Here is a 22,601-nt window from a genome sequence, read left to right as displayed (position 1 = left end):
ATGTAGATTGTGAGCCCCACATAGAGCTCACAATGTACATATTTCCCTATCAGTATGTCTTTTTTTTGGAATATGGGATGGAAATCCACGCAAACACGGGGAGAAGATACAAACTCCTTGCAGATGGTTTTTTGTCCTTGGCAGGATTTGAACGCCAGGACCCAGTGCTGCAAGGCTGCAGTGCTAACCACTGAGCCACCATCTGGCCCCATATCATGCAACTTTTTAACAAGTTAGATAATATGTATAATATAATATAATTTTAGATTGTAACGCCTTAGGTGAAATCTCCTGTACATGCCAACGAGGGCAAGTTTCCACTGGTAGGCACATAAATTGCAGAACTTAATGCTGCCTCACCCAGCTTTCAAAAATAAAAGGAAGTTTTGCCAAAATCTCAATGCAATCTGATTCTTCCCATTAAGAAATGCCAATTTACTGTAAACTGGTTTGTTGACTGGAAAGTATTTGTCTACTAATACCATGTAAGGTAATAGAAAAACAAACAAAACAAAACAGTGGAATAGGAGCAATCTAAAAAATATAATATTTTATTGATGCCAAAACGTTTTTTGTTTTTTTTAAAAAAATTATAACTACTATATAATAACAACATGTATTGTTTAAAAACAACATGCCAGATAACAAAGCCTATATACAGAAACTCTACGTTTTGCTGTCCACTTGAAAAATCGGACATCTTTGTGAACGGACACTTAAGGACAGACATGGACTGTAAAAGAATGCACATGATGTCCCATTAAATCAATGCAAAATGTACGGACACAGCTCAGTTAGTTGCGTGGACATTAGCATCGGACACTAGCTGTCAGACACCGACACTAGTGTGAACGCCCCCTAATTCATATATCAAACCTATAGCCTACAAATTGAACAGTGTTGAGGAATATGTTGTTGCTATATAAATAAAATATATTATTATTATTGGCAAAAATCAATATTAACAATAATTGCATATTTATTGCAATTTTTTAAGCATTTTTCATTGCATTTTTGCAGAGTTTTCCCCTGCACCAATTATACCTATACATACAACTCCAGTGTTATTGCAGCTATAATTGTCATGCTGCGATTTAAAAAAAAATGCGACTTTTCTGCTACAGATTTTTTTGCAGGTACTATAAAACACAAGAGTTGTATGCTGCAATATTTGCATTTTTGCAATGTGGGCCCCTGGCCTAAGGCTAAGACCCCACATGGTGTCGCTCAGCAAAAGGCGCTGCGGGAAATACCACGGCGGGAATGCATTGTGGTTCTTCCCGTAGCGCTGAAGTCAGAAAGTTTGCAGAGCTTTCCTCTGTGTACTTTCTGTTTCAATTATACCTACGAAGAAACCGCCAGCGTTTCCGTAGATATAATTGATATGCTGCAATTTCCAAAACTGCATTGGTTTTGGAAATCTCGGGGTATCTTCAGTGCAGATTTTACCGCAAAGTGAGCATGGGATTCACTAGAATCCCATCTGCTTTGCTCGGACTGTAAAACACCACAATTTTTTTCTGCAGTGGGCAAATCGTGGTGTTTACGCCATGTGGGGCCACGGCCTAAAGTGTTTTTTTCTGTATAAAATTAACAAAACATAAAAACTATAAATTATAATTGCCTATGTATTGTTGTAATAGTACTGATCCACAGAATACAGATATCACGTTATTTATGTTGTACAGTTAAAAAGTGACATTAAAAATAACAAATGCCAGAATCGGCATTAATAAAAGTTAATAGGTACCCCAAAATGATTGAAAAATAAAAGTTGCCTTATGAAAAAACACTCCTGAAACAGCGACATTGATGGGGGGGGGTGAAAAAAAATTATACATTTGCAAAGTGCTGCGGTATACAGTATGTTAGCGCTGTATAAATAAAATGCATATTATTATTATTAATAATAATAATAATAATAACTTTCAGAAGATGGTAATAATAATAATAAAAAATGGCAGTGTTGTTAATGGGTTAAATTAAAAAAAATGGATTGATGATATATAGCAAAGATGATGTTGCCATAATAATATATCCTAGATTAAATGACTCATCTCTATCTGGATCATGGACATAGAATAGCTGCCTGGGTGTCTTCTGTACATCACAATGTACTGCACAAGCCTCTGACCAGCAGCCTGTCACAATGAATCACATAGCTGCCAGTAAGGGGAGCTCTTGCACGTAGACTCACAACTCCTAAAAACACAGATAAAGTTGTTGAAACTTTCCTTTGAGTTGTTGCAAGGCATGCTGGGAGTTGTAGTTTGAAGTGCAACTTCCCTGCCTGGCACTTTATCCGCAGAGAGAGAGAGAAGACTGCAGGTGAGTGGACTGAGGGTTATTGTCTCCATCACTTGTGTAGATTTGGTGCAGTGTAAGGTATGGTGTGCTTGTGGGCAGCTTCACTGCTGTGCTTTGCACTGACCTAAGTTCTGACTGTACTTAGGAAGTCTTCAGGCAGCTTCTCATCACTCCTTGAGCTGCACTTCCTTCATAAAGTGTCTGTTTATGTAGCCGCTCTTGTTTCCTTCATGTAGTGAGGGCAGGCTGGCTAGCTGATAGACTAGTAACACTTCTATACATTAGGCAGCTGGTAACAGAGTATCCATTGGAAAGTTTCCTGTCTGACTACAGCCGGGCGCTCACATACTGGCTAGCCATCATTTATCTGCAGCTTCTGCTTTTCCTGCTGCTTTCTCGTATGACTTTCTCTTAGCCATTATAGTTACACATATAGTTGTACTTATATGTAAACCTTGCGAGTAAGTAGGCAAAGCAGGGCGAATGTTTTGTGGTGGATTTTATTGCGAAACCTAATATATAGTATGTATAATGCTCCATTCATGTTGGCTTGCAGGGTAAACCCTGTACGGGTTCATTTATCAAAATGTATCAGCCAGGTGGTATAACATACACTCAACAGTGGGGTGGGGGCCAGGCCAAATTTAGAACTTTTATTGTGAGCATGTTGCAATATTTTTGATTAAAACTGGTATTTAAAAAAAAAAAAAAAAAAAAAAGCCAATGAGTTTGGAACAATAATATTTACACAGAAAGAAATGTATTATAACGGTAGATTTATCTAAACCATAGACAGACTGTATAAAGTAATCTCTATAAAGAAGACCTTTCATGTCCTCAGGCACATGCGGTTTTATACACCGCTAGAAAGCCGATAGTGCACTGAATTTAGCGTGTTGGCTTTCCCGTTATGTGCCCTGAGAGAACAGATATTGGTGCATTTACTGATCACTCTTCACTATCAGAAGGGCATTCCTGACAGTCTAGCTGGGCTGTGAGGATGCCCCCCAGATAGTGCTTGTCCGTAACTCTGTACTGTCAGAGGGGGCATTGTTTACTAGCCAGCGTTCCACACAGCTTAGCATTGTCGCTGGGTGGTAAGGAATGCCCCCTCTGACAGTACAGCGCTATGGACGAGTACTGTCTTTAACACTATTGTCTACTACAATCTAGCAAAGATACAGCACTATTCACACCATGTTTATATCCAGGTACATAGCGTGTCATTTATCAGTGACAGCCCCTGTGACTCCAGAACTGAGTGCAGTTATAACTGCTTTTGTTACATGGTGTCGACAATTGTCTGCGATGCATCGCGTTTTTTACTGCAGCACTTTTCACATCAGCGTCAATTATTCCTGTAGGGATAATTGATGTGCTGCGTTTTTCAAAGCAGCAACAGTTTTGGAAATCGCAGCGTGTCGGCTGTGCATATTTTTCCACTTCGCTTGAATCCCATCCACTTTGCAGTGACTGTAAAACGCCGAGGTTTACGCCACGTGGAGCCACAACCTTTCACATTCTTTGGACGGTATTTTTCACAGACAGTACCCTACTCCAGTAATATGCAGAAGACACTTGTGGTTGATCCAATTATTTTAATTTTTTTTCAAACTTAATTTCCTATTCTTTCTATGTCTCTGGGTCCATGAAAAACGAAAGATGGGTGTCGTTTGTTTGGATTTTTTTTGTAGTTATTTAATGAACCTATGATGCATCACATTTTTTTACATGGACCCACAGCATGAAAATACCGACAACTTTAAAACAGAATTGTCAGACGCCGCTGCGTTCACACTGGGACTGTATGGTGAGGAGTTTTTTGGAGGAGGAATTTGAGTCAGTTTTCTGACCAAATAAACTCTGTGTAAACGCAGCCGCGTCCGACAATTCTGTTTTTTTTCTGGGGCTCCACATAGCGAGTCACAGAAAAAAAAAAAAAAAAAACGTTTTGGAAAATACTATGGCAGGAACGCACCACTTTAAGGCTGGCAATGTGTATTATTGCCAAACATTTTGACTTTAGTTTCTTCTGTTCAAATGATATTGTTTCAGAAATATTGTACGGTCTACTCAGGTGCAATTTTGTAAACTTAAAGGGGTTATACTACAATAGTATATATTCTCTGCACATAGAATATAGCATAAATAGCTCATAGGTGGCGGTCTGACCACTGAGTACCCCTCCCCCCAACAATTCTGAGATTAGGCGATGCTTTCCACCTGTTTTGAATTCAGACTTCAGACCACATTGATGCTGAATGTAAGCATTCCCTGGCAGGATGGGATACATAAACTCTTCCTTTCAGTTTAATGGTAGCACTGTAGTTAGCAATTGTATATGCCTTGTGTTGCTATTGAAATAGAAAGTTAATGGTGTCCCACACAAGATATTGTTTGTGGTGCTTTGTGGTAGGATTCTCCAACCCGATCAATGTCTAGAAGAAAACCACAGCACACACAGCATTCAATGCAGATATGAAGTAACTTATTTGGCTCAACAGATCTTCAGCATTTCAGAAGACCTCCACCACTATCGCCCATATAGATAGGAATCAATGATAAATATTAGACCTTCTGCAAGACAAATCTGATACTCTTGGTATATGTTGGGAAAGATCCCTTCAGTATTGGTGCTGGTGGAAATATCTGTGTGTGTGATTGTTTTACTGAAATGTTGAAGTTCTGTTGGGCAAAATAGACTGGGATGAACCTTGGGATGAATTTGCCGGTACGTCCACTCCAAGGATGATTGTCAACTTTCTTGAATGCTGTAATGGTGTGCTATACAGGCACTTTTTATCTGGTCTTGTAACGGTTCACACAGCTGTATTTATTTGTGTAGTATGGGGATTCGTCCAGGTAGATGCTTGTAGCAGTGCAGGAAACAGGGACACAGACACTGGGTTGCACAGGAGTTCAGGCTTTATTCACTTGTAGTGCATACACTAATGCACAAATAACAAAAACAAACACCTTCTCGGCTGAGAGCTGACTTAAACATAGGAACACTTTTCCCTGACTATACAGGAGACTGGCTACCAGTCTCCCACCTTGGCAACAACAACGGGTGTCACAGTACCTGCTCTGTAGGTTTGGTATGGAGAGATCAGCTCTGTCAGTATGGTACCACACTCCTAGTCCTCACACTCAGACTGTTATTAGGGCCTGATTAGTCAGCTGACCTCCCTGGTGTGAACCTTTACTATACACCCTTTAGGTGCCTGGCTGGAATGTACCTGTCTTCCCAGACCACACGCTTCACTCTCTCACAGCAGTTATAGTAACCTTTTTCATAAAAAAAAAAATAAAAAATGGCTGCTCCACTGTATAGCAATGCTACTTTCAATATTCCCCCTGCTACATTAGGTGTAACTCCCTCCACCTCACTCCTATTCTGTGAATTGATTTATTACTCTGTAATGTCTCATTTTGTCTGTACCCCACGATTTGTAAAGTTTAGCAGAATACGTTGGAGCTATAAGAAATATATATAATAATTATTATTACTATTGTATACCGTCTGTGACCATTCATATTTAAAGAGGTTGTCTGGGCTAAATATTATTTACTATTTAGGCTGGGGGGAATAAAAAAAACAAACAAAAAAAACATACTCCAATGTCCTTTCAGGGCGGTCTGGTTGGCTGCCTTCTTGTTCATGAATTCCTGACAGGGTGTGATGTTCCGAATCCGTTGCGGCCAATCAGGGCCTCAGGAGAAATCGGGGATGTCACAGGTGATGATGTCTTCAGTTGTCTTCTTCTGGCCGTTGTGTGACCTTAGCTGTCATGTGAGGCCAGTACTTCACCGGAAGGCAATGGAGCTGCAGCACGAGACTGTGTGGGGATTCACCGGAGCAGCAGGGACAAGTGAATATGGTTTTCTTTTATTTTTTTTCACCTCCCCAGCCTAATTTAGAGATAAATTTTTAGGCCAGACAACCCCTTTAATTATTGAAGGCTATCACAGGCAAGCCTGGCCTTCAGAAGGCTCCTAGCTGTATGCTAAGGGAAAGTCTCCTGTGATCTCCCTATGAGGTAGCCGTTCTGTTATCAAATATAAAAGTGAAAGTAACCTATCAGATGCCATGATAAATGCCTATGGTTAGAGACATCTCTGATCATGGGCACTACCGCCAAGTCACTTCAGAGAACAGTGGCTATGGCACCTGCTCAGCTCCTTAGCAGGTGCATACTTAAATCCCCAACATCTGCCATAAAAGTATGGCGCACGTTATCAAGGGGTTAAAGCTTTGCTCTATGTATCAAGATTTATGATGTGTTTGCACCTATTTTCAAGGTTTTTATTCAAGACTCCTCACTTCGGTGCCAGGAAAGCGGGTGTGGTTTATCTGTGGTAACGGTTTCCAATTTCCTTGAGGTAAATTTGTTTCCAGATGCATTATGGATCTTGTGCATAAAAATGCACATAAGAAAAAGAGGCAGGCAACTAAAAAAGGTCAAAAGACAATAATAATTCCCTCAAGTTTTTCTATTGTCAGATGTTTTCAGAAAGGTGCATTTCTACTTTCAAAATTCTGTTGTCTCACGGCCGATCTAACATGAGGCATGGACAGAAGTGCGGCCCACTGGACAGAACAGTTACTGAAGCAACAATATAACGCCTGGAGAATCTTGTACATTGATCTTCATTGCTTAGAATGGGACCTGTGTATGGTTTCCGCAGCAGCTGTATCGCCCCAATGTGTGCCCCTGTCTCTCCATGAATAATAAAATGGTAGAAAGGAATCAAAGAAGCAATTCAGACTTTAGAAGGTTATTGCAGACCAGCTTTATTGCTGTTAAGGGGCTTTATATTTTCTATTACATTTGTGTTGAGAACTTTCCATTCTGCTGGAATTCTAATGTGGAAAGACATTTGCTATCGCACAATGGCAATTCTTACACCAATCTTAATTGATTCCCTGACAGGCACAGGTCTAACCAGGGTTACTAAGGGTCTGGTCTTAATAAATGTGTCCCAAAGAAAAAAAAGTGGCAAAAAAGTTATACCAGTGAGTAGTTTTTTTTTTTTTTTTTTTTTTTTTTTAATGCTTTAACAGGTTTTCTATTAGTTAAAATAATTAAAATGCTTAATTGCATCTCTGTTGAATATTCTATGTTATACAAAGCTCAATATATAATAACTATACTTCTGCTACCAGAAAATATTTTTTCTTCTGTTCTTTCTGTATCAAATCACTTTCCTACCTATGGGTTTTACGTGAATACTCCCAACAGTGGAAGGTTCACTAAGGCTATTAATCTCTAAGTTGGTACATCAACATTCTTTACTAATTGTGATATGTGTCATTGTTTCAATCAAAGGGAGTCTATCATTACAAAAATTACTTTTTGAACTAATGGCATGTTGAAATAGCCTATCTTCCATTCTCCTTTTTTCCCCGCCATTTCTGTAGAAATCTGTTTATTGCAATATGCAAATTATGCTCAGGGAGTGTTCTCCCTGTGCTCCAAGCACACCTGCATCATAACCTCTCAGCGCTCCTTAGTTAATTCTATTCACTCCCCTCTTCATTTTCTGTTCTGCCTTGTGTAGGCATCTGGTGCTGTGCTATACGGGTATAAAATCTCACACATGCGCAGTCGGCTCTGCCTCTTCGAGTTCAGGCAAAGCCATCTGTGCATGCTCAGTCCGCCATGACCAGCGTGAACATGGAGAGGGGCGTGAACAGAATTAACTAAGGGTCAGTGAGAGGTTATGACGTGGGTGTGCTTGGAGCAGAGGGGGAACGCCCCCTGTGATCCCTGAGCATAACTTGCATATCACAATAAACAGATTTTTACAGAAATGTCAGGGAGAAGAAGAGAATGGGAGGTAGGAGTAAAATAGCTATTAAAGCCTATTCCAATGTACCATTAGTTCAAAAGGTGCTTTTCTAATGATAGACTCCCTTTAAAGGGGTATTCCTATGTCGCATACTCACCAGTCTTCGATGCTGTAAATTCTTCTTTCTTTCGGCTTTGTTGCGTCATTGGTGGGCGGGGTTACATATGCAAAGCCAGCGGTGAGAAGACGCCGCTTCTATGCCGCTGGCCCTGCATGTGAGCTCCCGATGCTTAGGCATCGGACGTACAGCCATCACAATGCAATTTAGACCCGGCATCTGCTGTAATAGAGAGGCGGATGCCGGGGAGTGTAGACGCCGGCACAGGTGCCTGCAACATCGCTACGCTCCTGCCCTGCATGAAGCCAGCAGCGGCAGGAGCGATGCTGCTATTCCGGAGGGGGGGGGGGGCGGAGGAGCGGAATAGCTGCATTTCGGCCCAGCGCCATTTAGAAGTCTCATCCCACCCGACCTTAAGTTGATCTAGGACAGACGCCATATAGTATTTTTTAACATCCGGGACACCCGCACCCCCATGGGACCAAGGGCGCGTCATCACCTTAAGTCGGACTCTGGATCTCTTACCCTCCCAAATATAGTTGGAAAGAATAGACTGAAGCCTGGTAAAATATGAGTCAGGGAGGGGGATAGCGACTGTACGGAATATATACAAGATTAAAGGTAACACCATCATTTTGACAATAGCAATTCTGCTGGCCCAGGACAACATCGGCTGTGAGAAAGAGGCAAGAAGGGAAGTAACTTTGGTCAGAAGGGGAGTGTAATTGGCAGAGAACAGGTCAGAACTAGGGGCCGTCAGGGAGATGCCAAGATAAGTTATACGGGAGTCGTTCCATTGGTAGGGGAATTGGGAACTGAGATCCCGTCTCAACGAGGGGGGGATGAGAACAGGCAATATCTGTGATTTGGAGGAATTTACCTTATAATAAGAAACTTTACCAAATCCCTCTAGGACCGCCGTAGCAGCACTCAGGGAGGAACCAGGAGAAGTCAGGGCTAGTATGACATCGTCAGCATATAGACCGATTTTATGCTGCTGGCGACCCACAGTAATACCCTCAATATTTCCCGCCGACCGAATGGACTCCGCCAGAGGCTCCATCACAAGCGCAAAGATAATAGGGGAAAGAGGGCACCCCTGGCGGGTACCATTCGAGATCCGAAAGGGGTCAGACAGGAAGCCCGATGAGAGCACACGAGCCGACGGGTGGGAGTACAGAGCCAGAATAGCAGATTTAAAAACTGACCCCATACCAAACTTATCCAAAAGGCTGTCTAAGTAACCCCAGTGGACCCTATCAAAAGCCTTCTCAGCATCCAAAGCCAGAAGCAAAGAAGGCGTACCATCCCTTTCGGCTTTCTGAACAAGGTCTATAAACCTCCGTGTGCCGTCAGGAGCCTGCCTACCAAACACAAAACCTACCTGGTCAGGACTAACTAACTGGGGGAGTAGGAGGAGCAACCGCTCAGCAAGGATTTTAGCGTACAGTTTGATATCCGTGTTCAGGAGGGAAATAGGTCTAAAATTAGCCGGGATAGTGGGAGATTTGCCGGGTTTAGGGATGGTCACTATAGTAGCCGACAACATTTCCTCTGGAAAGCATTGTTCCTCCGCCGCCTTTCTGAACACAGCTAAAAGATAAGGGGACAAAATATCTGCGTATTTCCTGTAGTAGATCCCAGAAAAGCCGTCAGGGCCAGGGGATTTCAGCGGTTTTAGTGAGGCTATAGCCTCCGTAACTTCAAATAAGGTGATAGGCGAAGCTAGGGAGGCAGACTGCGCAGGGGAAAGGCGGGGCAGGGCCACAGAATCTAAGAACCTATCAATTTCTTCCTTAGATGGTTGGTACGTCTGGGGATCATCCCTAAGATTGTATAACGACTTATAATATAAACGAAACTGCTCTGCAATAAGGCGGGGGTCAATTACCTTAGTACCCGAGGCATCCACGAGGTGGGCAATACGGGTTTTGGGGCGCGACTGCTTGATTTTTCTGGCCAAAAAGGCACTAGCCCTACTACTGTGCACACAGGCCTGACATTGAAACCGCTTAAAAGCTAAGTCCTGCTGACAAGCCAGAAGGCCCTGCAATCGGAGCTGACATTGCCTAATCTCCGCAGAGACAGTGGGAGTAGGGTTAAGCTTATTAATCGCGGAGAGGGAGGATAGGGAGCGAAGTGCGGCATCTATGTCTTTAGACCGTTCCTTTTTGGCCCTCGCGCACGCCTGAATAAGTATCCCTCGCATATATGCCTTATGGGCATTCCAGAGCACATGAGGGTCTGACACGGAGGGGGAGTTGAGGGAAAAATATTCCCTCAGGGCCTCACGGAGGTGCTCGCCATAGGAGGGGTGATCTAGGATATACTCATTCAAACGCCACTGAGTAGGCATAGCAGTGGAAAACTTCTCATGCAAAGAGAGGGACACCGGAGCATGATCAGTCCAGGTGATCAGCCCAATAGCCGTAGATTCCGCCTGCATCAACCCAATTTTATCTGTAAGAAAGAAGTCAATACGGGAGTAAGAGGAGGACGAAGAAGAAAAATAACTATAATCTCGTTCCCCACCATGTTGACAACGCCAGACATCATAAAGGCCCTGATCAATCAAAGAGGAAGACAATATAGGGGAGCATCTCTTGGGGTTGGAGGAGTCTAGAGAATTATCAACTAAACAGTTAAAATCCCCCCCAATGATCAACATACCAGTAGCAAAAGTCCGAATCTTGGAGAGCACAGATTTCCAATACTGCGCCTGCGAACGATTCGGGAGATAAACAGTCACTAAAGTATACTTAACATTATTAATAAGGCAATTAAGCCCCAAAAACCGACCCCCGGGATCAACCAAAGTGGATTCAAGGGAAAAAGCCACTGAATCCCGCACAGCAATAAGAACACCCTTACGCTTAGCATTGCAAGACGCCTGATACATATGAGGGAAAGAGGGATTAGAAAACTTAGGACTCTTACCAACACAAAAATGAGTCTCCTGGAGAAAGAGCACATCACAGCAAAGGCGACGGGCCTCTCTCCAGACAGAACTCCGTTTACAGGGGCTATTCAAACCCCTAACATTAAGCGAAGAGATACGGAGTACCATAGTGTCAGATGAAAGAAAAATGGCAGAAGACCCAGGTGGCTACACAGGAAAACTAGGATGCATAAAGTATGTGTGAACAGGCATGGTAGGCATACGACATTCCAGGTATGAAACAAGAACAAAGAATGCAAACATAACAGCATAGTGTCAAAAAACACCGAATAACCAAGAGTAATCAGCTGGGGGGGGAGAAAAAACAGGTCAGTAACACTCAGCGAGAGTGAGTATTAGAAAGGCACACAGGTCACCTAAAACAAAGGATAAAGTCATAACATTAGGCAAGGCGAGTCAGTCCGCCGAGGCGGCTAACCGATTCACTTCACAGTCCATTCCTTAGTAAGATGGGAGGGCCGCGCTGAGGATTCAGGAACAGATGAGTGAGAGTCAGCAGGGGCAAGCTTCCACTTACAGAGGAGGGACATGCCCGCCTCCACATCAGGGACGGAATGGAAAACCCCATTGCGGGGAATCAACAGCTTGGTAGGGAAGCCCCAACGATACCGCATGCCCTGGTCTCTGAGGATCTTGGTGATGGGAGCCAGTTCACGTCTAGCCTGCATAGTAGCTGCGGATAAATCGGGGAACAGGGAAATGGATGCAAACGGAGCTGGTAAGGTGCCACATTTCCTGGCTTCCGCTAGAATCGAGTCCTTAACTTGATAGAAGTGGACCCTCGTTAACACATCTCTCGGGACATCCACAGGAGCAGAGTTCGCTTTAGGATTACGATGTGTCCGATCCAGGGCGAGCTCCAGCTCAGTAAGTCGCGGGAGAATTTTCTTAAAGAGACGCTGAACATAGGCCATCAAGTCCTCCGATGCCACATCCTCAGGGACACCACGGATCTTAATATTATTGCGTCTAGACCGATCCTCAGCGTCAGCAGCTTTAATTTTGAGCCATCTGACCTCCGCTTCCAGGGTGTTGTGAGCGTCAACCAAATCATTATGAGCAGTCGAAAATTCCTCCATTTTATTCTCAAGATGGTCAGTCCGCTCTCCCAAAGCATCGATATCCTGCCGCAGTTTGTCCACCGCAGAGGAGACAGTCTTGTTAATCCCCGCCTGCAGAAGAACAAGCATCCCTTTCAAGGTATCACACGTCACAGGGTCCGAGGAGGCCGGGAAATCAGAAATGTACAAGATCAGAAGTAGCATCAGAAGCAGGTAGGACATCAGCGACCCGTTTACACACTGGCTCCTTGCCGGACGGAGAACCCTGAGGAGACACAACAAAACTTCTCTTACCGCCATCAGCCAGGAGGGGGAGACGATCAGCTGAGAGAGAGCCCTCTGCAGGCAATGAGTTCATCAGTTCAGACCGTGGAGGCGACTTCGCCGGAGAGCGGGAACCCGTTGGTGAAGATGGCAGCGAATGCGACATGGTGCTCGAGAAGAAGTCAGAAAGCTTCCTGGGAGTTTTAGAGGAGGATGGTTTCTTCCGAGGCATAGTAAAAACAACAAGAAAGATCAGGGATGCAACCGAAGCTGGTAAGGCAGGAGGGCAAGTCCATGCGACAGGGACAAAGTTCGCGGAGTAATGCAGGAGGTCAGACAGCAGCAAAATCCAACAGGGCGGTAGGGGTCATATAACAAGAAGCCTAACAATCAGCTGAGAGCCGCCAGAGGTGACACTGTTAATGAATTAATCCAACATGGTGAGATAAGTGGCCAGCAGTGGGGACACACAGGCAATTGAAAGTCCACGGGAGCCCAATGTGAGGAGCCCCCCCTGGTGGTGGAGTAGGGGCTCTGCACTCACAGAGGGCTCAACCAGAATATGCAGGGAGCAGGCCAAGTAATATATAAAGTCCAGTCCAGGTGGCAGGTGAGGAGCCCCCCCTGATGGTGGTGTAGGGGCTCAGCACTCACCCAAAGAAACAACACTCAGGCAGGAAAGCGGGAAACAATATCCAGAAAAGTCCAGGGGGAAGGAGAGGAGCCCCCCTGATGGTAGTGTAGGGGCTCAACACTCTCCCAGCCCCCCTGAAGCCGCAGAGCACTAGCGCTTCACAAAATGGCCGCCGCCACTGCCAGTCCCAATGTAGCAAAATACAGGCCGCACAGCAGGTTCCCCACAGGTTAGGAGCAGACACCGGAGGTATTACACAGGGGACCAGAAGAAGCGACGCTCACCTCCACACAGCAGCCGTTGCCAAAGCGCAGGGAATAAGGACTGAAGCCGGCCGCCGCGATCAACAGGAAGGGACCGAAAGTGAAGATGGCGCCGCGGGACAGGCTGGTGAGTAGGCCGCAGAGCCTCCGAGGCCAAAGGATCCGGGCTGGAGCTGAAATGGAGATTCAAGACGCACCTCCAGGGTCCAGGAACACACCGCCGGGCGCCACCGACCAGAATCAGGCAAGTAGGAGATAGATGCCGAAAGGAGAAGGCCGCAGATGCCGGGAGCTCCGGCAGATGCGTCCTCTCTCCTTGCCGGCTAGCCACGCCCCCCTTGGCTGCACTTTTTTAGTACGCGTGATAACTTTTTATGGTCTTTGTCCTTTTTATTTTTTGTCAGCTAACACTTCTGCTTCCACTTCATTGTGTTAAATAGACTTTTGTTTTGCATCAAATCTTTTTTTTTTTTAAATTTCACTTTCCATATTGTAATAGTTATTGCTACAGTCTTTAGCATAAATGCTGACTATGAGATCTACTTGTCCTTCCTGTAAAATTATATATAGCCCAATTACAATGTAAAAATAATCCCACAAGAAAATTTTACTATTTTTAACACACAAAGTAAATGTAAGTAAACGTGTTGGTTCATATACACACCAAGAATTTTCAGAATTTCATTAACCTTTATCAAGAATTTGAGTGACTCTCTTATCTTAATCTTGACCTTCCAGTGCTGGCATGTTAGCATTATATCCTATAAATTTTCACTGCATTAAAGGGAGTCTAACACTTTCCTCAAGAATATCCAGCTATTGCCACCATTTTACAGAATGCATTGCAGTGATAAAAAACAACAACATTCCTTTGTTATGTATATGTTTTGTAGATTTTGAGATTAACTTTGAAGTCTTATGCGAATGAGGCAGTTGATGCACTGGGGATGGGCCTTCATCACTCTTTTGCCACTGAAATCCCTGCCAATCCTGCACAGTGGGAGATGTGTGTATTTTAATATAAATCAGTAAATTTTATTTTATTTTTTTTATCGTCTTTCAAGGCAGGATTTGATCTCCCATTGCTAAGATATCACCCATCCTATGCAAAAAGCCAGATCAGTGGTCCTATGGAGCTGAAGCCACCTACCCTTCCCATGCACCAACTGCTCTATAGTGCTGTAGTAGTAGCTGAATATGTGCGGTGGAGGTGGTAGACTCCCTTTAAATACTTCCATCGCTTCCATCACAAATATATTTGTACCATAAATTGTGGAGATTTTCATAATCAACAGAATTAGTAGCAGTGAATCCTCCTAAGATGGTGTAATGGTTTATCAAGTAAGAAGCCTTATATAATAGACCGCTTTTATCGGACTTGTGATGTCTGTGTTAATCATGGACCGCCCAAGACCATGTCTATTTTTGAGTCATGTGAAAACATGAGATTTTTTTTTTAATTTTTGGGTCATCCATGCGATCCACAAAACGCACCAAAAATGTTTTTCGATGTGTGGCAAGCAGTCTTTATGTTATTGGAGTGGTGCGTGCTCATACCATTTGTTTCCCTTTTAAAGAATGCCTGTCATACCCTTTCTCATGTAAACATCTAGCACTAACTTAATTGTTGATACAGATTATATACTATGACCTTGAACCACCTATATACAAATAACTAGTTAGGTTTCCAATTGGCTCTTGACAGCCTCATTTTGTCAAAGCGGATTCTTTCTCCAGTGCTTCACAGCCCCTCTCCTTGTGGCTCGCAATGACTGAAATAGAAAGCATGGTTCTACTCTAAGAGACTTGTTTGACACTGTCTAACCAGCATAGCAAGTGTCAGACCAGCTTCTCCTGTTCTAGATCACAGTCCAACACAGCAAGGAAAGGTAAATCCTGGTCTTGTTATGATAAACCAGTTTGAGACTGTTTGTATTGATAGAACAGTGTTTAACCTGTAGGCAGCAATGTCCCTACGGCCAGAGGAAATTGTCAACTCCAAGATAGCAGTGCTGAAGTTAATTTGCATACACGTCTCCAAATGTATTGTCAAAGTTAGGGCATCAAAGTGACTGAGTGACCATAGGAAGAATATGCAAATCCGCCTTCCATGATGTAATTAGGAAGACAGTTGCTGCCTCATTGTTGCAAACCAATAGAGGGCGCTCACTGGAATGTGCAAGCCTGTCTTAAGACAGGATTCCAGTGAAATAACCCAATAATGGCTGCTCCCTTTAGCCTCATGCCCGACCTTCCAAGAGGCCTTTGTTTAGCAATGACGCTGGGATTATTACCAGGTTATAGTCTCTCAATCGAGGACAGCTGTTTCGATCTGGTTGGATCTCATCAGCCCGATGTAGAGCGGACTATAACCTGGTAGAGGTGAGAGGCTTAGACAGGGTTCGGGGGATATTGTCACTCCTTAGGGAGAGACCACCATATAGGTGTGTGGAGACTTGTTAAGCCTTTAGCACTCCACTTTGCAAGGAACTATGGGAAGAATATGCAAATCCGCCTTCCATGATGTAATTAGGAAGACAGTTGCTGCCTCATTGTTGCAAACCAATAGAGGGCGCTCACTGGAATGTGCAAGCCTGTCTTAAGACAGGATTCCAGTGAAATAACCCAATAATGGCTGCTCCCTTTAGCCTCATGCCCGACCTTCCAAGAGGCCTTTGTTTAGCAATGACGCTGGGATTATTACCAGGTTATAGTCTCTCAATCGAAGGACAGCTGTTTCGATCTGGTTGGATCTCATCAGCCCGATGTAGAGAGGACTATAACCTGGCGTCATTGCTAAACAAAGGCCTCTTGGAAGGTCGGGCATGAGGCTAAAGGGAGCAGCCATTATTGGGTTATTTCACTGGAATCCTGTCTTAAGACAGGCTTGCACATTCCAGTGAGCGCCCTCTATTGGTTTGCAACAATGAGGCAGCAACTGTCTTCCTAATTACATCATGGAAGGCGGATTTGCATATTCTTCCCATAGTTCCTTGCAAAGTGGAGTGCTAAAGGCTTAACAAGTCTCCACACACCTATATGGTGGTCTCTCCCTAAGGAGTGACAATATCCCCCGAACCCTGAGTGACCATAGATAGACACAAGTGAGCTAGTTAGCATATCACTCTGTGTTAATTTATCACAAAATTTCTGTTTTTTTTTTTTTTTGTTTTGTTTTTTGTTCTTTAATGAAGAATTTAGATGACCTGTCATTGTGTTTGATCAGTTCTTTGGGACTGCTTCTTGGCTGGCAAGCTAAACACATCCAGTATTTGCAATTTTATTTTTGCGATAAGATTCATCTTAATGTATCCCAGGTGTAAACAAGAAAAATTAGGAGAGGAATATTTCACACTAATTTAACCTTCCATGGTGGTGAGGGGGAGTAGAGGGGTCACAAACATGACATTATACTGTGTAGGAGGGCACTGAGCTTTATACTCTGTGGGTGAGTATTATACTGTGTGTGGGGAGGCAGGAATTATGGGACTTTAGTGCCCCCCCCCCCCCATTACACACACACACACACACACACACACAGTACAATGCCTCATCTGTTACTTCCAAACATATAATTATAATGGACCATAGGTGCCAGTATAATGCTCTATAGTGCCCCCCACACACACACACACACACTCACAGAATAATTCTCCATTACTCTCCCCACACAGTGTCCATTCTTTATGAGAGCACTCAAGCATTACAGTAACAACAGTAAGAATGAATATAATGAAATGGGCAGGAGGCAGGGATCTGTGAAGCTGGCAGCGGATCATGTATCCCTGCTGTATAGTGGCCATGTAGCATTACTACAGCTCTTCTCCAATTGAAGTGAGTAGGGGCTGAGCTGTGCAGTTTGTCCATTATACCAGTGTACATCCAGTGTACTGAGCCATGTGTTTCCTGCTCCTTACACTATATAGTGCTGAACCTGGCAGCTGTCCTACACAGATGACTCTAGGGTGGATGTCAGGTGTCGGCCCACCAATGAGCAGATAATGACAACCCAGCCTAATGTCAAGACGTGTACAGCCAAGAGGACATCTGTAGATGACTAGTATATATTAGTAAAAAAGATTTTTTTAAAATTATGCATCGCTATATATTTATTTTACATTTACATAACCCTTTTAAATGTTGGGTGATCATAACTGACAGCGCCTTTTAGTCAATATTTTTGCCATTGTAATATGCTGTCCCAGGAAATGGGAGCAAATTGTCAGATATGATTACATCTGCACTAATAGCCATACAGTATATGTGCTGAGAATTCACCTCAAGCTAACACTATATAGTATCGATAGTTTCAGGATGTTTCCTGTTTTCAGATTCCAGATTCTCTGATGTATCAGCTTGAAATTCTTGAAATACATTGTTAATGTGTCTGCAATACATAGAAGCCCAGGGTTTCCCGTGGGGAACATTATGGATATTGTGCAATGAGAGTGAGAAAACCACTAAATCCTTGCAAAATGCCTATATGTGAATATGTGGGAGCATCTGAGTATGGCATGGGGTGGATTATATTTTTAAGCTGAAAAACGATTGTCATTTGCCACCCATTCCTACAATTGTCTAAAATGTGATGAGGGTCAGGGGTTGGTTGTGTTGACCACCTATTAATCTTTTCATCCGTAAACTGTTTTTACTATTATAGAAACAAGTAATTTACGGTAAATAGTAATAAAATATTTTGCGGTCAGATGAGTTGTCAGTTGTTCGCTGACTGAACATCATAGAACAATATATACAGAGTATTGTTGTAGGTTATTTTTGCATATTCTTGGAATCTTTGGGAATAATCCGATTCTATACTTTTTCTTTATTTTTCAGTCCATGTAATTATTTTTGTTTTGGAAAGCAGACTAAGATCTTGGTATGAGTAAGAAGACTGTCTGCATAGTTCTTTTGTGTAATAGGTTATGCGGAAAGGTGGTGTCACAGTATGTGTCAGTTCCTGGACACTTGATCTATTTTTCAACTGTATTAATCGACTATTCCATATTAAACCAACAATCTGCTTTGTTGTTTGTGTATTTCACATTTTTCACTAAAATATTTGTAAAACTTTGTAATGTGGAATATATGAAAGACTGTCCAACTGCGTCTATCCTTAACTGATCTTCAATCTGGATAAAGTGGTTTTCCTATGAATTCAAGTTATCAGACCCCCAATGATCATTAAAATGGAGAGGCTTTTGTCCCCCATTCTGAATGGAGCAGTGGTAGGGCAGCATGCACTAACCACTCCATTTCAACGGGAGTGTCGAAGTTGGCCAAAGTACAAGTGGTTAAATGCCCGTGATCGGAGTCCTCTTTGATCACGGGCAATGCTTCCAGGTCCCCCAGCATAAAACTGTTTCAGATGGCCACCATATTTAGTCACATGCACAAGGATGTCACTGTACATCCTGGTGCATCTAAAAGTTATCACAAGTATAGTAGGTTTACTATGTCATTAACTGCCCTAACAACAGCATATAAGTGGTTGAGGCTGAGTTCACGTCTGTCCTGGAGTTTCCATTGGACACTCCATGTAGAAACCAACAGAAATTGGCAAAGATAAAACTATTCTTTCCTCTGGTTTCAGTATAAAAACAACGGACATTGTTGGATCCCATTATAGTCTATGGGGTCCGCAGGTAACTTCTGTTTTAGTGGTCTGACTCTCCGTCATTTGGGCCCCCAGTGGACCAAAACAACTGAAAGCCGCATTCAGATGTGAACCTAGCCTTAGAGGAGATCAACACTACTTTCATGTGATATTACCGTGTGCTAGTAAACACCGGTCAGGCTGTACAGGAAGTGAACAAACACTTAGTGGCTTCACACATGGGACAGAAACCTCAAAGTATTCTAAAAATAATTTATTTAAATAAAAACTGGACGTCTTGTGCCCCACATCTTTAGGATATTTTGATCCAACAGGAAAGTTCAGGGAGTAAGCATGTATATTGACTAGAAAGCATACAGACACACATTCTGTAATGGTGCCATGCAGTCTCATGTCTAACTTGCTGTCAGCATCTCTCTCGCTACTTGGAATAAATATATGTTCTATCTTATTTATTTAGGATTCACATCACAAAGCCATTATAGAAGAAAATAAAAACGCTGCGTAACGCTGTGGTCACAATTTCCTTCTCATGGCATCCATAGATCCCTATCAGTTTATAATAGTAAGTATGTCTCTCTTGGTTTTTGCCTTTAGTATTCTTCCATGCAGCAATACAAAACCGTGATAAAAAAAAAAAAAAAAAAAGAATCAGAAAAGAAAACTGTGAAGCACCAGAGGAATACACAGAATGCCTGCTAAAAATATGTGAAAAACCTTTTATAAAAAAACATTAGGTACATGTAGCAACTGAACTGGTAAGCTCACATAGAAAATGTCGGCGTTGCTTTGTAAATCTACAGCTAATAAAAATGAAAAAAAATGAAGGTATGAGACATTGTACACAAGGAGAACATGTACTTAGATGCTTTGGTGCACACATGGTCTTTCAAGATTCATTTACAGTCATGTTTCTCATTTTTATTCACGAGTATTTCTTAGCATTTGGGCCAGAAAAGCATCTCAGAAGCTGAAATAATTTGTATTTTTAAAACTGTATATGTTTTGCTCAATTCAGTTCACAACTTAAGACAACCTCACCTCACGCAACCTAGACCTTATCTTATCTTCAGTAGAGGTGGGTGAACCTCAGAAGATTTGTTTCAATGAATATTCATGAGGTTCAGCCATCGGGTTCATTCTGAACCAAGCTTGGTTGGCACAAACTGTAAGTGCTGCTGTTATAGTCTGGGATCTCTTCTGACACTAGAATCTAGTAAGTGGAGGCTCAGGGGAGGTGAGTAAGTATAATAAACAGCTCTGCTCACCTTGCCTCTCCTCTCCTGCGCATCATGGCGGTGTCCGGCGCTCATGTCTCTTTGACCCAGGGTCATGTCACCTGTGTGTCCTATGTGACTGCTGAGGCCCAGAAGCTGGAAAAGGACTCTCTGGTGACAGACTCTTACAACCTGTCAGTAGGAAACTCAGTATCAAACAAGCTGCAGTGCATTGTCTGAGACATGGACAGCACTTATGGCTTGTAAATGGTGAGGGCTAAAGAAAAAACTCTGCCTGAAACAGTGGAGTGACTATTAAAGAGGCTCTATCATTCGAAAAGTCATTTTTATCTAATCACATCCTTGCATAGCTTTTAGAAAGTCTATTCCGCACATACCTTTAGTATGTAAATTGCCCCAGTAAATTTTGAATGTCTATTTTTATTCATCTGCTAATTAGCTTCTCCGTGCACTGTCTTCTGTATATACAGCACAGGCTGCTGCTTACTCCTCCTCCCTGCTCTCTCACACAGACGCATATCACACAGCTGACGCTAGGTTCACACCTGCGTTCTTCTTTCCGTTCTGTGCTTTCCATCTTCTGCATGCCAGAAGACGGAAAGCACAAACCGGGTCCGGCCGTGAGCGGCAGTGAGCGTTTTATGCTCTCCGCCGCAAAACCGGATTTTTTTATCCGGACACAGAGTACTGCATGTCCGACTCTGTGTCTGGATTATAAAACCCGGTTTCGCGGCGGAGAGCGCAAAACGCTCACCGCCGCTCACGGCCGGACATCTCTCTCACCCATTCAAATGAATGGGTGAGAGAGACTCCTGCAGGTTTCCGTCTCCTGCCTCTGTTTTAGGCAGGAAACGGAAACCTGCAGTACGGAGAGGGCGACGCAGATGTGAACGAGCCCTTAGAGAGGAGAGCTGGCTGACAACTTCCTGTGCACGCTGGAGGCTAATTAGCATATCAATAAAAACTGACTTATTCAAAATCTACTGAGGCAATTTACAAAAGGTAGGTGTGGAATAGCCTTTCTAAAGGCTATGCAAGGATGTGATTAGTTAAAAATGACTTTTGCCAATGATAGAGCCCCTTTACATGCTGCAAAGAGCTGGACTTAATGGAGGTGCTGAAAGGTTCTCTTCAATTAAATTTGTAGACAAATAAAAATGAATCATTTTTAAAAATGTAAAAAAAAACACCTTTTCTGAGCTTTAAAGAGTTTCTCTAGACCTCTTAGTGATGACAGTCTTTTATCTTGAGAGGTTGCCAATGGATATGGAATAGAATATCCATTGGCAAATTGGTAAATATTCTATTGGCAATAGAATATCCATTGGCATTTGACAAAAAATCAGTTAGGTGGATTCACAACTGGCTTAATGATCGGGCACAACGAGTAATACTAAATGGCTACACATCGAACTGGAAGAAAGTCAAAAGCGGGGTGCCGCAGGGCTCTGTTCTGGGCCCAGTACTTTTTAATATCTTTATAAATGATCTGGACGATGGAATTATTGGGGAACTCATAAAATTTGCAGATGATACGAAGATAGGAGGAATAGCCAACACTAGAGAGGAGAGAGAGTGTATTCAAAAGGACTTAGACACACTGGAACAATGGGCTGAGACGAACAAAATGGTATTTAACAGGGACAAATGCAAAGTTCTACATCTGGGTAACAGAAATGTAAAAAACATATATAGTATGGGAGGAATAGAACTAAGTGATAGCATAGGGGAAAAGGACTTGGGCATAATAGTAGATCACAAATTCAACATGAGCCAACAGTGCGGTGCTGCTGCAAAAAAGGCTAATAAAATTCTGGGATGTATTAAGACAAGCATTGAATCTAGATCAAGAGAGGTCATTATTCCGCTGTACTCTTCCCTGGTCAGACCACACCTGGAATACTGTGTACAGTTCTGGGCGCCTCAATTCAAGAAAGACATTGATATATTGGAGCAAGTCCAGAGAAGAGCAACCAAAATGGTGGAAGGTCTGCAAACCATGTCCTATGAGGAGCGGCTAAAAGAATTGGGATTGTTTAGTTTGCAGAAGAGAAGGCTGAGGGGAGATTTAATAGCAGTCTACAAATATCTGAAAGGTAGTCACAGTGCAGAGGGATCTACCCTATTCTCATTAGCACAAGGAAGTACAAGAAGCAATGGGATGAAACTAAAGGGAAAGAGATACAGATTAGACATTAGGAAAAACTTTCTGACAGTGAGGGTAGTGAGAGAGTGGAATAGGCTGCCACGGGAGGTGGTGGGCGCTCCATCAATGGAAATCTTCAAACGGAAACTGGATAAACATATGCTGGGATGATTTAGGAAAACCTGCACTCGCAGGGGGTTG

The 22,601-nt window shown here is 42.9% G+C and overlaps 1 protein-coding gene across 1 annotated transcript in view; it reads left to right on the top strand.

Moving 5' to 3' along the window:
• The first annotated feature begins 2,298 nt into the window (after positions 1–2,298).
• Positions 2,299–22,601, top strand: part of PLA2G4A (phospholipase A2 group IVA) — a 73,187-nt gene continuing 52,884 nt past the window's right edge. The window contains exons 1-2 of the mRNA XM_075286696.1: positions 2,299–2,328; positions 19,477–19,581. Coding sequence (XP_075142797.1) covers positions 19,549–19,581 — 33 coding nt within the window. The 5' untranslated portion in view covers positions 2,299–2,328; positions 19,477–19,548. The remainder of the gene's footprint in view (positions 2,329–19,476; positions 19,582–22,601) is intronic.

The sequence above is a fragment of the Leptodactylus fuscus genome, chromosome 9 (genome assembly GCF_031893055.1).
Source record: "Leptodactylus fuscus isolate aLepFus1 chromosome 9, aLepFus1.hap2, whole genome shotgun sequence".
Taxonomy (NCBI): domain Eukaryota; kingdom Metazoa; phylum Chordata; class Amphibia; order Anura; family Leptodactylidae; genus Leptodactylus; species Leptodactylus fuscus.
This window is presented reverse-complemented; position numbering and strand designations above follow the sequence as displayed.